The sequence below is a fragment of the Barbus barbus genome, assembly GCF_936440315.1.
Source record: "Barbus barbus genome assembly, chromosome: 46".
Classification (NCBI taxonomy): Eukaryota; Metazoa; Chordata; class Actinopteri; order Cypriniformes; family Cyprinidae; genus Barbus; species Barbus barbus.
In genome coordinates, this window is record NC_136724.1 from 12,204,826 (window position 1) to 12,226,143 (window position 21,318).

The 21,318-nt window shown below is 35.1% G+C and overlaps 1 protein-coding gene across 2 annotated transcripts in view; it reads left to right on the forward strand.

The window, feature by feature from the left end:
• The window catches only part of LOC306865247 (semaphorin-5A-like), a 136,393-nt gene extending 121,725 nt beyond the window's left edge, over positions 1-14,668 (forward strand). For both annotated transcript variants that reach the window (XM_079409747.1, XM_079409748.1), the window contains 5 exons: positions 4,486-4,656; positions 7,043-7,198; positions 7,999-8,043; positions 9,579-9,790; positions 13,417-14,668. In XM_079409747.1, coding sequence (XP_079265873.1) covers positions 4,486-4,656; positions 7,043-7,198; positions 7,999-8,043; positions 9,579-9,790; positions 13,417-13,536 — 704 coding nt within the window. In that variant the 3' untranslated portion in view covers positions 13,537-14,668. The remainder of the gene's footprint in view (positions 1-4,485; positions 4,657-7,042; positions 7,199-7,998; positions 8,044-9,578; positions 9,791-13,416) is intronic.
• The last annotated feature ends 6,650 nt before the right edge of the window (positions 14,669-21,318 follow it).

The window sequence follows — 21,318 nt, forward strand, 5'->3', positions numbered from 1 at the left end:
AAAAAGCTCTCTAATTAAATGAGCGCTCATCGTTATGTGTGCTGGAAATATGCTGTCTAAATGGAAATGCGCTACTTGGGTATTTTATGATACCTAACGGTGAACAAGACACAATCAGGCAATGTGGAATTTGTTTTGCAATCGTAATTAATCAATAGCCTGTTTTTGGAGCCCGAAACCATCAAAGCAGGGTGTACTGTAGTTTATAGCTCTAATTGCTCCTCAGTCTTAATTTTACAGCAGCTGTTTTCTAACAGGAAATAACATATTTCCTGTAAAGTGACAGTAGCAAGACCAGCGGGACTGCTTCATTAACAAAGACCTCCAGAGGTTTTGAGACCTGATTAGACTTATTGATGTTTTTCTCCGCAGGAGTAATTGCCAACAGATCAGGAATCGCAGCGCAAATTTCATAAAAGTGGTAGATGACAGATTGTACAGCAAACTATGTGAGCGCACTGTCGATCAGTAACTGTGCTCTGCACGTCACTAAGTTAATTCAGTCCTTGTCTACTTCCAATGAAACGTCTTAGTAGCGCTTGGATTCAATAGCTCCTTTGTACAGATGATGACAGAATAATACAGATGACTTTCATCAAGCGTATCCCAGCAGGAAGCTTGGAAAAGAACACATCAAATTGCTCTACACCTCCATAAGCGTCTCTGAACCAGAGCATGTCTGTGACCAATATTCTCACTGTGTCTTTTATTGGTTCCTTCTTGCCGAGCTAAATCTTTATATGTTCAAAGTAAGACCTTTGAAATGCATTATTTTGTTTTGAGAGGGGCAGACGGAGGTCTCGCGGTTGCAGTTGTGGAGGCTTTGAAACGAATGAATCTTTTTTTGTTGCAGGCCACAAGGGTGAAATGAGAAGATCAGTCATGCCAGGGCAGACATGAGCTGATTTGTCATTTTTTTGCAATAGAGAAGCTATAACAGATGATAAAAATGCAATATTTGGTTTACTTATGTCTTTAATATAATTTTTCTCCAACAATGTGAGATACAGTCAACAACTAGCCTTTCCTAGCAACTATCCTGAGCTGTGACTTCAAAGGCAACAGACAGGAAAAGGTATTTGAGCTTCCCAAATCAAAATTGGGCGCTAGTTTAAAAAAAAAATGTTATACTGCTAGAATGAAATACACTGGAAAAATTCTAAATTCTATTCTACTGGAGTAGGATTTACTTTGAAGCAATTTTCTTTCAGAAATTGCAAGTAAAATTCCCAAATTACAAAGAAACAGTAAGTAATGCATTGAATTAAATAGTGTTTTTTTTAAGTAGACTGAAATAGTAATTTCTTTAAAAATGTACTCTCCTAAATTAACTTTTTGTTGCATTTACAACTTTAAAAAATATTTTTAGCAATATACAAAGGTTGGAGGGCTCTTCACGATATCAGAATTTCACTCCACGGTTATCATGGCTAAAATAATTCATGATAACAGTATTATATAAATGTCTATAGAAATTTTTGGGGAAAAAAAGGGTTCCAGTCAAATTTATCTTTAATTTAATTTTGTTGTTGTTGCTTTTGTTTGTTTGTTTTTTGCAATATTTTTGTCTATATTATATATTGTGTTTTTGCTGCTTTGTACATTGTGCACTGTGGAGCTTCTGTCACTACAAATTCCTCGTATGTGTAAACATACTTGGCCAATAAAGCTCATTCTGATTCTGATTCTGATTCAATGAATCCCCCGCCCCCCAGTTAATTAGCTAAAGCTAACATACTTCTTAAAACCGTTCAATTAAAATGGATTGTTTTTACAATGCCTTTATGACCTTTTTATATCTTCTAAGTTTTGGTTACCTGGATTTTCAGTGGAGGGACAGAAACCTCTGCTTATTTCCTAAATCTGCTCATTTCCTAAATATGCTATGAGATCATAGCACAAATGCTTTTTTTAATTTTTTTAAATATAATTTTTTAATATTTGTAGCATACCGCATACCGTTTAGAATGCAGTTTGTTAATAGCAACCAATATACTGTGCACTATACAGTAATCAGTATGCTAATATTTCATACTAAACGCAGCCAAAATCTACTCATGTCAGTGACTCTCACCCCTCTTCCACAAACCTGTCAGACGGCTAATGCTAATGTAAAATGAGACTCAGTATGCTTGTTTTCCTTTAATTAGTGCCAAGACAGTCGTAGTGTTTTGTGAGTTGTTCTCTGTTCCCTCAGTTGTCGCGGGTGATGACCCTGAGCTTGGCACTCGCTGAAGAGGGGAGGGAGTGAATTGATGGTTCGTTTCGTCAGAGTGAGAGCGCGAGGGAGAAGCAGAGCTCCAGAGCAGATTGTGTGAATAGCCTCTCGCCTCATCGACCCCCGGATTCCCAGCAGTCTTAGCATCTGGATTTAGCTGGTTTTGACACCAGATAATTTCATTGTAGAGATCGTTTTGGATCTATTTAAATGAAATGCATATTCACTTTTCCCCTCAAAGTCCACTTATAATCAATGTTTCACCAAATACAAACCTTGCTGAATATCCTTCTGCTAAAACCAGCAGAATAGTGCCCAAAACCTCTCTAAAACTAGCCAACAGACCAGCTAAAATCAGCGTTTCTTAGTTTTGTCACTTTTCTCACCCTGTTAGCAGGCCGTCGTTCTTTTAATAGATTTATATGTAAATGAGCTGTGCTATGATTGGCTAACCTCTTCAAATGTCGAATGAGTCCCAACCCCACCAAATTTCTGAATATTTAATAGCTGCTATTATCTAAATCATAATCATTTTGATATTACAAATGTGATGCCTTCTGAATTACCTGTTTTGCAGATCATTTTCTACAAATGGTTGTGTTATGGAAGTGTACATAATAAATTGAACTCTTATATTTGTAATATTTTTTCATTTTAAATCCTGTTTTCCATGATATGTCCCATTTCAATTCAATAACACTAAATATGCTCAGTCTGAATCACTCCTCTTTGCTGAGCAACAGAGAGAAAAGTGTAGAGAAAAATGTCATAAAACACATTTGCCTTTATTGATAGAAACTAATGTTACGCATTTAGAGTGGCAATCACACTTGCAATTATTCAGATATAATTATTACATTTTCTTTATTTACTTTGAAATGACAGATGCTATTCCCAAAATTATTCATGACACAAGCGCAGTAGGATTTAGCTTGTTTTGACACCAGATGGTAACTAGGGTGATGTTGTTCATTTACATTGTGGTACTAGATGAATACATTTTCTGGATCTATTTAAATTAAATGGAGCACATTCACTTTTCCCCCTTAAGCCTGATTTTTGGCTGTCCCAGACAAAAGATTGGCATTGTGAAACAATCGTGGCGATTTCTGTGATTGTGGCTACTTATCGGTAGTCCTGTGAGAGAGGTTCAAAGATGGCGTTGTCACGGTCTTGCGACAAAAGATAGCCTATGATAATTTTCTGACAGTGTCAGAAATGCAACATGATTGTTGCACAGTGTGTTTGCTGGTACGATCCACGTTTACTGACCAACCAATAAAAATTCGACATGAAATCAGCACGACATGGCACTAAAACATAAAACTGCTTACCTCAAGCTCTTATCCCTTCCTCTTTCACCGCTTCCAGTTTTTTAAAGAACACATAAAAACTACAACTGCTAAAGTGTGATTTATCATGCTCTTTTTGTTTACCACTAGCGCGTGCTGATGATGTTTTATTCTATAGTAACGTGTGTCATAGCCTAGAAGTCAATAGGTGTCATCGTCGTACAGTCTACACGCATGTCGTAGCCAAGTTTATTCGATATATGTCACACAGTGTCACATGCAGTGATCTTATAGGATTGCTAAAATTGTGCAGTGTGTCTCTGGCTTTAGTGGATCAGTGTCTCAAGATCAAATACAGTCATAACCCTGCTTGAAAACCAGCCTAAGATGACTTAGTTTCAAACTAGCCAATAGACCAGCTATAAAATCAGCTAAGACTGATTTTGACTGTTTGTGTTTCAATAGACAATTTAGTTTTATATGACTGTTTTCTATCCTCTCATCCTTTTAACAGGCCAGTGTTCTTTTAAGAGTTTTACATGTAAATGAGCTGTGCTATGATTGGCTAACCTCCTAAAATGTGAAATGAGTCACAAATGTGATGCCTTCTGAATGACCTCCTTTTGAAGAACATTTTGTGTTATGGGGCTACTGTATGTGTTCGTATTAAAATGAACTCTTTTATTTTTATTATTTTAAATGATGTTTTCCATGATATTTCCCATTTAAATTTAATGGCACTAAACATGTTTATCTGAATGACTCCTCTTTGCTGAGCAACAGTGTGAGAAGTGTAGAGAACAAACACACTTGCCTTTATCGATATGAACTATTGTTACACATTTATAGTTGCTCAAAATTATTACGAAAAATATTTTCTTTATTTACTGAAAGAAATGTAAGATGCTAGTCCCAAAATTATTCATGAGACAAGCACAGTAGTAATTTGAGTCTCCTCTTTTCCTTATCTTTCAGTGGATGGGAGCTGGTCGTGCTGGTCACCTTGGTCTAAATGCTCAGTGACATGCGGAGGAGGCCACTACATGCGCACACGCACCTGTAACAACCCTCCACCTGCCTACGGAGGTGACATCTGCCTGGGTTTGCATACTGAAGAGGCCCTCTGCAACATCCAACCCTGCCCTGGTACACACACACACACTTTATCACGTGCATGAACTCAACCTATGTGAACTCACATACACTCACACCTTGAATCCGACAGGAAATTACATGAGTTTTTTTTCGGTAAGGAAGCCTTTGTCTTGTACCTGCTTTCCTTTCGTTATGTCTCACGCATAAAGCGGCCCGTGGCAGAATGAAAGCAGAGGAAATCAAAATGTCATACTTCATAGAAAATCAGAGGGCAAGATAAGATTGATGACGGAGTCAAACCTTGCACATTGATCCACGGAAAGGTGAATGGAAGAAGAGAGCTTGTATTCAAATGTCAGTCCATCCATTAGCCAGAACTGTAGTGAGGTTACCGAGTGACCTTTTATTAGCTGCGTTCAGGTCTATCTGTCACACCATTCATTACACGAGCGCGTGTGTAGCTGTACAGTGCAGCAAAGAGACAGAGGACAGGATAAGTGAGGGGAATGCTAATCAGAAGACCCTGTGAGGAAGTTCTCCTAAACTGGATTCCAAGCTTTTTAGGTTCCATTGTAGGGTATAGTTTATATTAGCTTGGAGGCCAAATAGATAATCAGTTTATTCATAAGATAACCACATAACACAATTTCAAGCCTTGCCTGCTGGAAAATGAAAGTCTAAGGTAAATGAAAGTCTAATCTGCCAAGAAGGTCTAGTTTCTTTGTTTTAAAGCCCCGTTATACTTCAAGCAACTCAAAAATGAACTGATGTGATGATTTTGAACAAAATCAGGCCAAAATGAAGATTGTTTCTAGGTCAAAACAGCTTGCCAAACTTTACAGAAAAGTTTGCACTGGTTGGTAAACACCTTCAAGCTACCATTGGTCTGTGGTGATTAGGTGGGTGTGGATCTGGGGCTCTGCCTTCTTTGATATGGAAAACCTCTCTGGTTTATCTCTTCTGTTAAGTATGTTAAGGTCAGACACAAGGAAAAACATGAACACTATGAACATCTGATTTATACTAACTGAAAACTGAATTTGTAATTCTAACTGACAGCGATACTGATACATTTTTTTAAGTTTAAAGAGTCATGAAACCCTAAAACTCTGTTTTGAGGTCATAACAGATATGTACAGGTTGCACATCAATGAAAACAATATTAGCACTCATTATGTTGTTTATTAAGGGGAAAGTGGTTTTTCCTTTTTCAGAGCCATTTCATTCTTCCAGTTTGAAAAGCAAAGTTGATATAATGTAACAAAATGTAAGTTACATGTTACAAGACTCACCATTTTGTATTGTTTATTATTGAGAGGAAGGCATGAAGCACATATTTTTATATTCATCTAAACGACATTCGTAGCAACACCAGTGATACAGTATGCTGCTGTTTCTGTGTTTTCAACTTTGGTAACACTTTAGAATAGGGAACACACATTCACTATTAACAAGACGTTTTACCTGAACAAACCTCTAATTTGCTGCTTATTAATAACTAGTAAGGTAGTTGTTAAATTTAGGGATTGGGTAGGATTAATTAAGGGATCTATAATATGGCCATGAAGAATAAGGCATTGATATGTGTTTTGTAAGTACTAATAAACAGACAATATGCTAGTAATATGCATGTTAATAAGCAACTAGTTGATAGTGAGAATTGGTCCTTAAAATAAAGTGTTACCTAACTTCTTTTCACTCTGAACAACTAAAAAAAGAACTTCACTGTGAGTATCTCAGGGCCTTTAGAAGGAATTTTGGGCAATTTTTTGGGCTGGGAGATTAGCTAGACCCTGGGCTGATTTGAAGGGTCTTGAAGCCTCCTATTTCAGAAAGGGGTTAGTTTTCACAGCAATTTTGAAAAATGTTATAGAAGTGGGCATGATAAGCTGCGGCATGCAGTGGAAAGAAGAGAAACAGAAAACATAACAGCGGCTTCTGATCCAGTCAGTTTTACTGCACTCTCATTGAGTTAAAGCATCAAAGATTCCTACAAATGCACATTGCAGTTCACCACTGCACACATCAAAATGAACAAATATATTATACATGTTTTTTAAGCTCACAGTACATTACACAAATACACATATATCCTAGATTTTAATGTTCAAATAAAGGCACAGCCATTTGGATTTGCACTCTGCAGTCTGAAAATATGAATTTTCTGTTGCATTTTTAATAGGTTTTGAGACTTATTTTGTGACGTTTGTATAAGCAGTTCAATCAGTTATATCAAGAAGCTTTAAAGACCAGTTACATTTATGGTGCGGATGGATCAAGTTTGTGTCAGAGACTCAGGGTATATGGATGAGAATTTATGCAGAAACACTTACGAGATGGATGAATGAATGGATGGATAGATAAACGAGGCGTCTTCACATTCCCTCCCCTCTACATCACTTTGTATCTGATTTGGGCTTGTTGTTGTCATGTACAGAGAGCTGGTCTGATTGGTCCGAATGGTCCCCCTGTGAATCATCAGGGTCTCAGGTTCGCCGGCGGCACTGTGACATCCTGTTTCCCACCGGCAACCAGTGCTCAGGCAACAGCAGTGAAACTCGTGCCTGCCTGCCCATCTCTAACTTCATCCCAGGTGGGCACAGAAACCCACACACATTTACACTCAAACACTTGCCATATCGACCCCTGGACAAACAAGGATCTTCCCTTATTGACAAGAAGTAATACGAGACACACCAAACCATTGATTTCTGCAGTGCAGGGATAATTAGCCTCTCATCCTCTGCCCTGTCTAAGTTGCACGATCGAACAAATGCATTACGCTGGTATGTTTCGTGTAGCATTTGCATTCATACATTCGATACCTGAGTTGCATCCGCTCCACAAGTTTTACAAACTCAAACATGAGGGTGCTAATTGTAAGAGAGAACATTATATCTGAGTTACTGTACTTAGTTCTTTGATTATGAGCTACAATGTACCTTATTCAATCATCTTATTTTTAATGTGCTCATCTTTAAAATGATGAGTAATTATGTGATCTGCCACTTTGTAGAGATGGAAATAGCTAAACGTATGATCGTCAGGGGAGTTATTACCTCTCTTATGGTGTAGCGCAGGGAGTGGATTTTTAAGGCCATTCTGTAAATCTTGTGTAAATATTTTCTGGCCTGCAGAGCCCTCATGTCTTTCACAGAGTAACATTCCATTACAGCTCATTAGAAAAGTTTTATACCTCATTTACTTCCATTACTGATCATAAAAATGCGTCGCAGGTGTCACTTTCCTTATTCAGCTCTTTGAATTTTGCGATAATAGGTTGAGTTTGAAATTCTCTTGCTGTAATGTTCTGAAACTTCTAAAGATCTCATTTATCAGCCTGACGGATTCATTTCCCTGTTCTTTTCTTGATTTTTGTTCTGTTCTCTTCAGAAACATCTGTTGCACGTTCAAGTCAGGAGGACAGATGGTGTGGAGGTAAAGTAGTGTACAAGCAGTCTTATATCGCTCTGCAGGGGGTTATTTTGCAATTATGACCGGCTAACTGTACATTACCCCCCTTATTGCTAAGCTACTTGCCAAATAAAAAAGTATATGGACATGAAATATTGATTTGAGTCAAAATGATCCTGTTATTCTAGCATAAAGCTTAGATCAGCTGAAATCTTTTGCTAATAAAAAGCCAGGTCTTTTTTTTTCTTTGCATTAGCTAGCTAACATATATACGTTACTGTTCAATAGTTTGGAGTCAGTATTTTTTAAGAAATTAATACTTTTATTCTGCAAGAATGTAATAAATTGATTAAAACTGACTATAAAGACATGTATAATGTTACAAATGATTTCTATTTTGAATAAATGCTATTGTTTTGAACTTTCTATATCAAAGAATCAAAAAGTATCATGGTTTCCACAAATTTATTAAGTAACATAACATTGTTTTTTTAGAACCAAATTAGGATATTTAATCATTACTTATTTGCCATCACAATATATTACAATTTATAATATATTAAAATAGGAAAAAAACATATTTTACTGTTTAATAATATTTTACAATATTACTGTTTTTGATGTATTTTTGATCAAACAAATGTAGACTTGGTGAACATAGGTATGGAAACCTGTTTGTGCTACTAATAAAAAAAAAAGGAAATAAAATTGTGAAATAAAATTACAACTTTATTTCATAATTCTGAATTGGGAGTTTACGTCTCCCAATTCTGACTTTTTTTCAGAATTATATAACTTGCAGATATAAACTTGCAATTGCGAGAAAAAAGTCAGAATTGTGAGTTTATACCATGCGATTCTAACTTTAACTCGCAATTGCGAGATGTAAACTCATAATTGCGAGAATAAAAGTCAGAATTGTGAGACAAAAAGTCGCAATTGCCTTTTTTATTTTTTATTCTGTGATGGAAATGGGCTTCCATACATAGGATACTTTATTTAAAAAACCTTACTGAACCTAAACTTTTAAACGATCAGCAGTACATTTAAAAAAAGAAAACCTCCAAGGTCATTTTTATTACAAAAAGAGCGCAGAGTGATACATGAACGATACATGAAAGTAGCAGCTATATGTTTCCATTGAACAACAATGAAATATAAAGTTCATATGACTGTTCAAAGTCACAGTTGACCAATCAGAAACCATTATTCCAGAGAACAACATAACTCTAGTTGCCATTTAACCAAAGTGCATCAAAACTGATGTTCAATACACTGATTACAAACACAATGTGCCTCAAAGCTTTTTTGGGACCCATTAAACAAATGTGCATTTGGAACGGCTTGTCACTGTAAAGTCCTTCCATTTACAGCAATTATTGGCCGTTCATGTAGACTCGCAGGGCAACAGCGATGCTGACTGTAATTTACTATAGTGTTTAATTGGCTCAGATAATGGATAATTGATATCCTCTGGCTTCAGGATCAATGCTCAAATCCCCAGCCATCATGCTTACGTCAGATCATTTAGCCATTAGCCGTTTTGCCTCTCTTGCCAGACTTCAATGTGTTCCACATGATCGCTGTGGGCCTGAGCAGCTCCATACTCGGCTGTCTGGTGACCCTACTGGTGTACACTTACTGTCAGAGATACCAGCAGCAGTCCCATGATGCCACAGTAATCCACCCCATTTCTGCCGCCCCGCTCAACACCAGCATCACCAACCACATCAACAAACTGGACAAGTACGACTCAGTTGAAGCCATTAAGGTGGGTCTTATTCACTCATACTAGCAGCAATATGTTATTCATATGGGAAATGTATGATGGATTTAGTATGTGGTCTGTGTGTGAATGTGTGCGATGTGTCTTGTCTAAATCAATTCATACATTCATACACTGCTTTCTCATAAGTGCAGTTTGTATACTCAGCGTTTGTGTGAGATTGTCTCAAATGAAATCAGAAACCAATATCCAGCTCATTTCAGTACATTTCTGAGAATGTTATTGTTGTTAGTGAGTTATTGTAACCCTGAAAAATGAACTTTTTTCTTAAATGTATTTTTTATTTTATTTTTTTTACATAATGTTTTAAAGTTATGCAGTGCACTTTGAGATTTAGGCACATGGATAATTTTTTCATAAGCACAGCGAAAATAAAGCACACCATCATTTTTCACATTTAGTCAGAAGGACAGTTAAGGCTTCATTAGACCTGAATGTACAAGACTCATGACTAATTACGGAAAGTGCTTCTCAGTTATTGCTTGTTCAGACACTTTTGTGGAGTTGCATATTTCATCAGCTGGATGTATTGCACTAGAATAGCATCACTTACACAACATCCCAGCTGAAGGGTAATGTAGCAAATGACTCTTTGTTTTACTGTCCTGAGACTGTACAAGTTCACTCGCCTGACTTTCTGTTGATGACAAGAATGAATGAAACTTCAAGGCTACATAGTATTATTGCCATGCACAACTTATTTGTCATATTGTTTTTGTCTTCTTCTGAATGCTTTCAGTTTGTTATTGTAAGTATGGAATATATTTTCCCATAAAGTCAACATGACATCAAATTGACCCTATTTACTTTCTTAATATGCATTCCTGTGATTCATCAATGTTATTCTAAAGAAAAACGTCTCCGCGATATTTCATCAAAGTGATCTGAAAAGAATACTTAAATGGCTGATATCACCATGTTAAAAGGGAAAATAATGTTCATTTTAATATCTAAAGAGCCTCGTGTCGTTCCAAACCCACACTGTAAAAATTATTATTATTTTTTTTAAATAAAACAGAAATTACTGGAGTATGTTTAACAAGAAAATACTATTTCAAGATTCAAGATTTTTATTTGTCACATACACAATTATACAGAGTATAACCAGCAGTGAAATGTAGGTCCGCTCCAAGGACAGTGCAATTATATAGAATACAAATATTAAGAAAAAGAAAAGTTAAAAAAAGAAAAGAATAAAAGATAAAAAAATATAAATGTGCAGGTCAGTATGTTGTTTACTTAAATAGTAATAAAGAGGAATGTGCAAAAGAATGTGCAAAAGTTGTCCAGTGTATTTAAATAGCAGCAATATGAGGTAGAAAAATTCTGAATAGCTTATTGATATAGTGATATTTACATGGAGTCAAGTGATGTTATGACACAGAGTTAGAGTTTAGGAGCCTGATGGCCTGGGGGAAGAAGCTCCTCCTAAGTCTCAGTTTTTGCCATCAGGCTACAGAAGCGCTTACCAGATGGAAGCAAAGTGAATAGACGGTTACCAGGGGGCTTACCAGAGAAAACGTTTCAGTGTATCTACTTAAACATTTTGTTTAATGTGTTTCTTTTTAAATATTTATGGAATTTACTAGCAATCTCTGAGTGACATTCTTTCATCTTCAGAGGACATATTAAGATATTTGTAATATTCTCATTTTTGTTCTTCCATTGAAAGTCCACACGACTAAAACGTTTGTGCATCAAAAAGTTACACAAAAAGAAATCCATATAAAATAAGTGGTTTAATTCATGTCTTCTGATAAAATGGAGTATGTAATCATATATATTTTTTGATGCAAAAAAGTTTTGGTTGTGTGGACTTTGAGTGGATAGATTAAATTGATACCAGAAATTTAAAAAATATTTCTTTTTATTATTTTTGTTAAACAAAAGTTTGGGTTTGGAGTAACATGATGTGAATAAGTTCTAATAAAATTATGATTTTGGGGTAAATTATCTGTTTTATGTAATCAAAGTAGTAACATTTATAGCTATTATAAATGTATTATGAATCATAATGCGAGTCAGAGTGAACTTGACATTAAACCTCTACATCCCCGTCAAAAAAAGTGGGAGTTAGAGCACCAAAATTGACTATAAACTCCATTCTGGTATGAAATAACCAGTTGGATGGAAACTTTTTTCTTTTTAATTATTCTGTTTTACTTTGAAGTCTGTCATTATGGAAGTAAAATTGGTTTGCGAGGGCCATTTCATGTTGACTTTAATGATAGCTTCACAAACAGAGCAAAACCCACAGCATAGGCCTTCTTTCCGTCTCCTGCTGCCCTGAGGATGATTGTGCTCCATTCCTCTTTTCAGCCTGATGTTTCCGTTCTCTTGCCTTTGGACGAGCACCACATTTGCCAGCCTTTATCTTCTAACACTGGTGTAGCGCGAGGCCTGGAGATTTTCTACTAACTCTTGACCGGCATTACCATCCTCTCCTCTGACTCTCAGACCTCTCGCGAATCCCCTGTCCTTCCCCTGACCCTCGTGTACGTGGCAGGTGTGCTCACCCATTCGTTCTGTCTGCATTTGTCACCAGCATTTCCTATCATCCCACAAAGCAGATACTCAGGCTTGTGAGAAGGCAGTGTAATTTTGGTGTCGTATCATGATTATGGCTGTCTACTACCATTTTGCTGCATGCGTTTTTTTCCCCCGTCTATTTTATTCTCTACACTGTAAATCGGACTAATCTTTTCTCCTGAGTTATTATTTTGCTTGCTTGTTACTGCCACCCCACTGAGCTCGGCATTGGCTTACCGCTTCGTTACATTTCTTTTTAATTGTTCTTTCTAATTATGTAGGAGTCTGAATAAATTCTAGTTTTTTTATTTAAAAAAAGCATTTATTAAACTTATTAAACTTTTTAATATTTATGAACGTTGTCCGCCTAAGTAATTGATTTATAAAAATTAAAAAAAACAGAATAAACTCTTATTTAATTTATATATTTCTATTTTATTTTTACCTTTAATATTTATGAACCTTGTCTTTAAATGTTTTATGATTATTTTAAATGTTTATTAAAATAAAATAATAAAGTATTTTTATATTTATGAACCTTGTTTTAATATTCAAAACTTGATATTGATTTTTTTTAAGAACTGAATAAACCTTTTATTTATTGTTTTATTCTATTATTTTAATAAACATTTTATAATAAATGATTTTTATACTTTTTGTATAAATTGGCTGATGCAGAGGTAGTGTAACCATGTTGAGCATATGGGTGGCAGAGACAACTAAAAATACATTTCTGAGTTTGTATGAAAAGCTTTGTTTACTCATTTCAATCTGTTTTGACTGCTATTTTTTATTATTCTGTGAATAATAAAACTTTTCTAGCCGATTTTTTTTTTTTTTAAGTTAGTAATGTATTGTCAGCCAAGTGGATCAGTCTTTTGTTAAACCCTCTTCATGGTTTGGCCATCATTCAGTCTCAAAGCAAGATTTTTGTGATTTGTGATTTGATTTCTTTTTTTGCCTAGATCCACAGCCCCAATACAGTCCGACTTTTCATCCATGCACACAAAATCAAGTATTTTCCATTTCTGTTCTCTTTTCTCTGTAACTGAAAACATTTTTCTCTTTACTCTCGTCCACAGGCTTTCAATAAGAATAACTTGATCCTGGAGGAAAGAAATAAGTATTTCAACCCTCAGCTAGCAGGAAAAACATATACCAACGCATACTTCACTGACGTCAACACTTATGACGACTTTTAAAAATGGATCTGTGATTCCAGTCATCTTCACCACATTAACTTCATCACCTAGTGATTTTATTTTTTGCCTCTTTTTCTCCGGGGTTACCCGGATAAATAAAAAGACATTTTACGTGGGACCATTTTACCATCAAATGCCAATAAAGTTGTACAGAACCATTCTCACAGTTAACAAGGACATCATGCTCTCCAGTTGTGCGGACATCGTTAAATGAAATTGAACTATGGTGGACAAATAAAGCAGGAGATTTGATTCAACCAAGACGCCGATAAACTCTCAACGTAGAGATCGCACATGAATGTTTGCATGATTCTCATCTAATGTGTTTTGCTTTATCGTTGCTTCATTTATTTGCATGGTTGGTCGCATTCCAGTGTTAGTGGGCGGGGCCTGCGTCCTAAATGGGTGGAGCCTTCTTGGACTGCTTTGTTTCCTGTGCCGAATCAGAAGCCCCTGTGCCTCACTGAGGACCTACGGTGGTCTCCAGTGCATCTGCCTGCCCTATGACGGGGTTTTGCCACAACAGACAAACACAATCCATATGTAGATACCACTGTCTCTGAAAAATGTGTTCATATATCTCTCAATATGGGGCACTTGTTAGTCGAGCTCTTAGTGGTGGGAATATCTGTGTTTTTGTTGTAAAATACACTTTTCATGACGCATATGTCAGTGTGGCTTTTATAGATGAGTCTATTCTGAAAAAAATGTGTTAGTTTGTTTCAAAGTAACCCTATTCAGTCACCAAAAAAAGACTTGTCATGTTAACATTAGTCTTTATGTGGTGTAAGGCCTGCAAATCGCTATAGGACCTTTTTATGTAAAACATTGATCATGTGAATATTATCGACATGTTTCTATTTGTTTAGTTGTTTGATAGTTCAAAATTACATGAGAAAACAAGTATTATCTGTAAAAACAAGCTGCTTTTAGCACAAAGAACTGCTTTTTCAGCTTTTATTTTCTTCCATTTTCAAATATTTGAATGAATTTACTTATAAACTTAACCATCCATCCCTTATGGAGAGGTGCTTGGGAATCCACTTTTTCAATTTCTACTAATTCTTTTCTACTTGTAAAACTTTGTTTGCTTGTTTTATGTGCATAAATTAAAATGGCTTCATATACCTCACTGTGTTCAATCTATGAAATGTTACATTCCTTGTTGTTGCTTGAATTCACTTAGTGCAGGTTCAGTGGAAAAACACAGCTGTGGAGACATTTCTGTAAAATATTACATGGCTCCTTAATTTTTTTGCGATACTTTCAAATTGAAATGTTCAGTGAGTGGTAGTGCACACAGCGCGTTTAGTTTTATGTGAAATAGATAATGAAACTACTATTAAGGCAGTTTGGAAATTAAAGCTATATATCTACGATTTTTTTTCTATCTTAAAATATCAGTTTTAAAATCATTCTTGTGGTACACTGACTTCTAATAATGTGGATGGCTTCTGTCTTACGAAATTGAGCAAAAAGAGTGGATTGTTTCATGCCAACAACAAATGCACGCGTACAGCTATCCACTGTAATTATGACAGTGAATTACACTCACTTAACTGTAGGGGGCTCCACACTTAAAAATACACAAAGCTAGTTGTTAAATATCCGGTGAGTGGCGTAAAAGGTTAATGATCTCGTTGGAAATGAACATACTAAATTTTACCGATAATGAGCAAAAACAAATGCGAAGCTTTTGGTGAGGCAACCATTGCGTTTTACTTCACCTGTGAGGCTTTGAGCTCTTTCGTGACTTGTGTTTTAACACTTTACCGGGTGAGTAACCGAGTAAGTTTTAATACGTCAGAAAAGCCACAGGCCAATATGATTATTTAACACAAACATCAAAGCGTGAATTTGTGTTTTGAGGTCATAACATACTGCAGTGTTTGTGCAAGGAACCACGTGAAAATATTGATTCTGTCTGTGATTATACTTTATAGTTGTTGGTGTTTTACTGCAGCTAGTTCATTCCAGCTGAAACTGCTGTGACTTGTATATATAGGTACGTTTTTTGAAGTTTTGCAGAACTGTACAGTAGGTAGAGGCACGTTTTCCGATGAGACAGTGTTGTATTTACAGGACTTAAAAAGTCTTACCTCGCCCTTCCACCATTTAAGGCCTTATTTAAACTCTTAAATTCATCAAGTCATTAAATGCTGTATGCACTGCAAAAATAAATAAATGTCTTGCTCAGCATTTTTGCTTTCCAATATAAATGTCTAATCACCCTTAAATCAGGCTTTACGCAAAATGGAAATGTAAAATTTTACCAGCTTAAGTCAGCTTATACTTAAAAACAAATATCTGCCCTTGGGGAATGAAAACTTATTCTTCTTTTGAATTAAGATGATTTTTCTGGCCCACAGAAAGACATTTTGTTTCTTGGTTTAATCATAAATGAATCATAGTAGGCTAATTGAGATCGGTTAAAAGCTATATTTTCAAACTTAAAAAGTGTTTCTAATAAAACTTGTGTACATTTGTATTAAGAGAACATATTGATGCACCATTCCCTTCAATGTAATCCTTCAAATTTCTTTACTTGATCTAGAGGTCTTAAAAAGCTTAAATTTACCTTCATAAAACCTGCAGAAACCATGAGGACCATAATAGCAGCCTTTCCTGAGAAGACCTTCTCTCCCGTCAGCTTTTTTTTTCTTTTTATCCTGTGTGAGAAGGTAATTGAGTAGATCCACTCGTACATGCTTGTGTGTGAACTGGAGGTGTTGAAATCACAGGTTCCCGGTTCTGAGGATTAATCACAGTTTACTTTGACTCATGATCACAGTTGTGAGGCTCACTAGTCTGGTCCTGCATGCTCAGATGGTGTTTGGGTAAGTATAGGTGCTATTCATTTGTTAAAATGACATGCCTGATCTGCTTCATTTAAGACTTTTTCTAATCCGTAAACATGGTCTGCAGTGACTAATGTGGCATACAGTTCTCTCCCTGACCTGGTGCTCACCTCCTATTGACTTGCTTGATGTACTGAACCACCTGGTTCAACAAACAACCACCCACATGCATACACACATCCGTGATTTAACTCTTTGTAAAGATGCTAGTTGTTTTACTAGAAATAATGTCAGCGTTATATTTTTAAACTGAATCTTTTTTTAACTATAATTTTCCACTGCCACGTTCTTCAGACAGGCTGAATTTTCTGCTACTGTAAGAGAACATGTGTATTCAATGTAGTGCTTATTTTTCCATCAGACTTCACTGTTTCTTTCTTAATCATACAATCAAATCTAAAAAATAATGTTTATGTCATCACATATGTCTTAAGTTTATGTTCCCTACACTGGGGTTCATTGATGAGAGATAATAATTAAATTGTAAAAAATATTAAATTAAAATAAATAATAAAAAAAAAATCATTCTCAAAAGATTAAATATTTTATTTGTTTACCTGAATGTCTTGTATTTAGTTATCAGAGAACTGTTAACATGCAAATGTGTGTTTAAAGTACCCCCTCTCTGAACTTAATGTTTTAATAATTTAAGTAAATTTTAGGTAAAAGTTGTGCAACTGACAAAAACATATAATAATGTAGCCTAGAATGCGCAGTTTTTATCATTCCTATGGAGCATTTTTATATTTCATCATATGTCTTAATGTATTAACTATACAGTTTGAAAAAATGGGCCCAGTGTATTCTGTTAATATGAAGGAGGGATGTTTTGAATTATAAATTGCATTGTGTTGTAGTTTAAGGTTGAAGGAAATGTCTATAAGCTTAACAGAAAATGTAAAGTCATTTATTTAGTTATTTTACAGTATGAAACTCAAAACTTTTATCAGAAGAAAATAACTAATAAACTAATAATGCGTGTTATTTCTTCATATTTTTATAGTTATTTAAAATAAAAAATAAAAAAGCCACGTCCTTTATGGAAGGAGAAATCAATTTTGGTGGAAAAAAAAACTCAAATTTTTGATGATTTAAAAAAAATATCAAAATGAACTTGTTAAAACCCTCATGTTCTCAATCTCTCACTGAGCAGTGTCTAACTTAACTTTTTTTAATGCTGTTTTAAGTTTGCTACCACTGTGTAAATAACAAGCTTATAAAAAGAAGTATCTTGACAAGAGCATTTTATAGAAATATTAGCCTATATTAAATACTATGTACAGTCATGGCCAAAAATATCGGCACCCTTGGTAAATATGGTGCCAATAATTGTGTCCAACGTGTATTTGAGAAAAACATTTATTTCATAATGATGTTTCCCCACAATTTAAATTCTTATTATCCAATGAAAGGTTAGATTTTTGTGATTTTTTTAAATAAAAGATCAAAAGGATTAACAATGCAGATTAATTTTCACAGCCTTATTTGATCATATTTACCTAGGGTGCCAATAATTCTGACCACGACTCTATGGACGTATATTTATATATTTACGTGCATACATATTTAATGCACACACACAATACAGAGCTGTAACTTTGAGTCTCGATTTTTCCATAAATGCTTGGAAAGACTGTTGAATATTAAAAGACATTATTAACATTGAAGTTGTTACTGCACAAGCAATGAAAATCTGATTTGAATGCATTGAGAGGCTGTGGAAATCAATGCTGGTGCTTGGCTAAAAGCAGCGTAGCCTGTGGGGGAATCATTACATTCAGATATGAACACTGCTTCAGTCAATGCCTGTGTCAGGCTTTACTGCTCAGCCTTATTAGTGCTAAAGCATATCACATTACAAAAACAAAATGAATATAAAATAGATACAGCTCACAAAAACATACCTCATATTTAAACCTGCTTGTGCATTAGTTGGCTTTTCTGTTGATTATCCTTCAATAATAACTGCTGGCATCAGGGGCAATTTTGGAAATAAAAATAAATCATATTGCTTGTATTTTGGAATGTTATGACTTTGTTGTCCGTTCTTGCAAAATTTATTATGATGATTTTCCTCTTTTTATTCTTTGTGTTCTTTTTTCTTTATTTTCCTTCCCCTATTAGAATATGGTATGCGTCTCTGTGTATAAATACATTTATATATTAATTTATTTAGAAAAAGGGAACACATTTTGACATACACAAAATAATCATCAATCACAAGTGTAAATAATGCAGTAACCTCTAAAACAGTGAACAGTAAAGCAGTAGTTCACATTATTTATTTATGCTGCAATGCATGCTGGGAAAGCATGGTCCTCGCCACTGGCTGGTATATTTAATAAACCAAAAATGTAAAACTGCTAAACAATGTTTGCTACATATCGAGCGTGTTTGTAATTATTTATTCATTTTTATTTTCATTTTGTTAATCTAAAACAGTGCTTCCCAAACCTGTCCTGGAGGCCCCCTACCCTGCACATTTTGTGCACTCTTAGAAAGATGTGTTAAAAATGAAAAAACCTGTGTTAAATTTTAACACAGTTCTGGGACAACGTTTTTTGTGTTCATTTTTACTCATTCATTGTGTTGATGCTTTTAACACAGTAAATGTGTCAGAAAGGTTATCACAAAGATGTGTAAACGTGCATAATTTAACACATTATGTGCTGCCCTTCACTACATACATTATTTTAAAAACATACATGAAATTCTAAAAATGTTCACATTTGACAAAATGAATGGAAAAATCATTGGTTGTTTAGCTTGTCAAAATATTTATTATGATGAAATATCAACAATTACATTCATAGAACTGCAGAATATATATACAATTTGAAGCAGTCAAAAAGGAAATGTCCAACATAGGACAAAACAGTTATTTTCATCTCATTAGGTAACATGATACATAACCCCACCTTCATAGTCATTTCACTTTTTTCCAAACTTTGCTGGATTGCTGGTGGCCATGTGGGACTGCAATGGCAAAGTATTTTGAAAGAAGTCTCTTTGATGCTCAAAAAACATTTCTTATTATCAATGTCTGTACTCCTCCATCTTTTCCACAGCATAGGAGTAAAAGTCATTATCAAAATAGCCTTTTAAAAGCCTACACAATGTTTTTGTCCACCTTTGAGAATACATGAACTTCTCTGAAGACTGGATCCTGCTCAGAACCTTGCCAACATCAGAATGTTCCCTGGTCTGTATGCGTGTCCACAAACACACGTGTACTCAGTCCTTCAGTGGAGATCCTGGGTTCCAACACTATATCAAGGGAATTTATTTTAACCTGCATTTTTAAACCTTTTTTACTCTAACATATATTTGTAAGTAACAGCTTGTCAATAACATATACAAACATTTCAGCTGAACTATAAACTAAATTATGTCAGATTTAATTTTAATACATATCCTAAATTCTGTCCAAAAATGCTGAGATCCATAGAGAGAAAGACTCCAATTGAGGATTTAGCCTTCAGCTTGTCTGCAGTGAAGGAGTAGCTGTTTGAGACTAAAACACACTAAGACACATGCAAGCAATCACTATGGGAAGATTTTTCTCCTTCCTAGGATGCATTTGAATTTCCCATGCCAGCACAGGAGAATACATCAACATATTTCTATATGCAATTTGTTGTACATCGCGATTTTCTTAGATCTTTCTCCTTCTCCACCTGTGCTCTGATATTAGGTAACTTCCTGGTCATGTGGGACTGCAATGGCAGAGAGTCTTCTGCCTAACGAAAGATCAAAATAATGCTAAAATATAAACTAAAGTTTATAAAGTAAAGAATGCTTGATTTGGTATGAATGAATGATTTAATGTGAGTTTTACTGCAGTGCTTACCTGAATTGTGAACATAAAAAATGGTCCATCTTCTGATTGGTTCACTTGCTGTGTAATAAACGTAATGTTAGACATCACATATTTTATATAATGCTAGCAAATTTAGATTGTAAGCTACCTGGTCTGCACCAGTGACTCCAAAGCACTTATATTGCTAATCATTTCAGCAAACTTTTAAATACTTTAGACATAATAAATAAAGATCATTGCCAGCACCATTTCTTTATTGACAAAAAACAAAACAAAACAAAAAAAGTCTAAAAGTGCGGTCATACCACTGCTTGGCAAAATTTTGCGTGCTAAATTCAGTCATTTGTAAAGGTGTCTTTACTCTTGGGGATTGTCTATCTGAAATCAGTTTTCAAGGCGTTTTCGCCGTGCTGACAAGCTGCTTGATGTAACTTTACATTACAGTAAAGTTAACGTTGCATGTGCTTCAGCTAACTAACGTTATTCACAATGACTGGGTTTTTGCCCACAAAATTGCGCTGTGACCGCACGTTTAAAACAGTATTAAAACAATAAGCAGCAAGAAACATTGTTTTTGTTAATAATTGTAAGCAAAATATGATTTCAAGTCCTCAAAAATCTTGCTAGCAGTTTCCGGCGCGAAATTGGGCGGGTGTCTGATTAGGGAGACATACAAAATGTGCAGGGCAGGGGGTCCTCCAGGACAGGTTTGGGATTTTAAATGTTATTTAATATACCAAAAAGATAAAACTACTGGTTTGCTGGAGCATGTGCAATTTTGGATTTATTTAACTTTTAATTTTGTTCATCTAAATATTAAGAATGTTATTTAATTTACCCAAGTTTTCTACATATTGATCATGTGTAAGTTTGATAATATATCTAAATATTAAGAATTAGGTTTCATCTTTCTTTTAATCAATCCATAATTCATTTCAGTGTCATCTACAGGAAATCATCTCCTGCAGTTCCTCCGCCTCAGTTCTCTCAGATGCATTGCTGCCGTGTTATAAAACACTCTTTCCAAAGCACAGTTTGTCTTCTAATATTTACCAGGTAAGTTATCTGTCACGAATCCTGGCCATGCACTTCCACTCATTCACC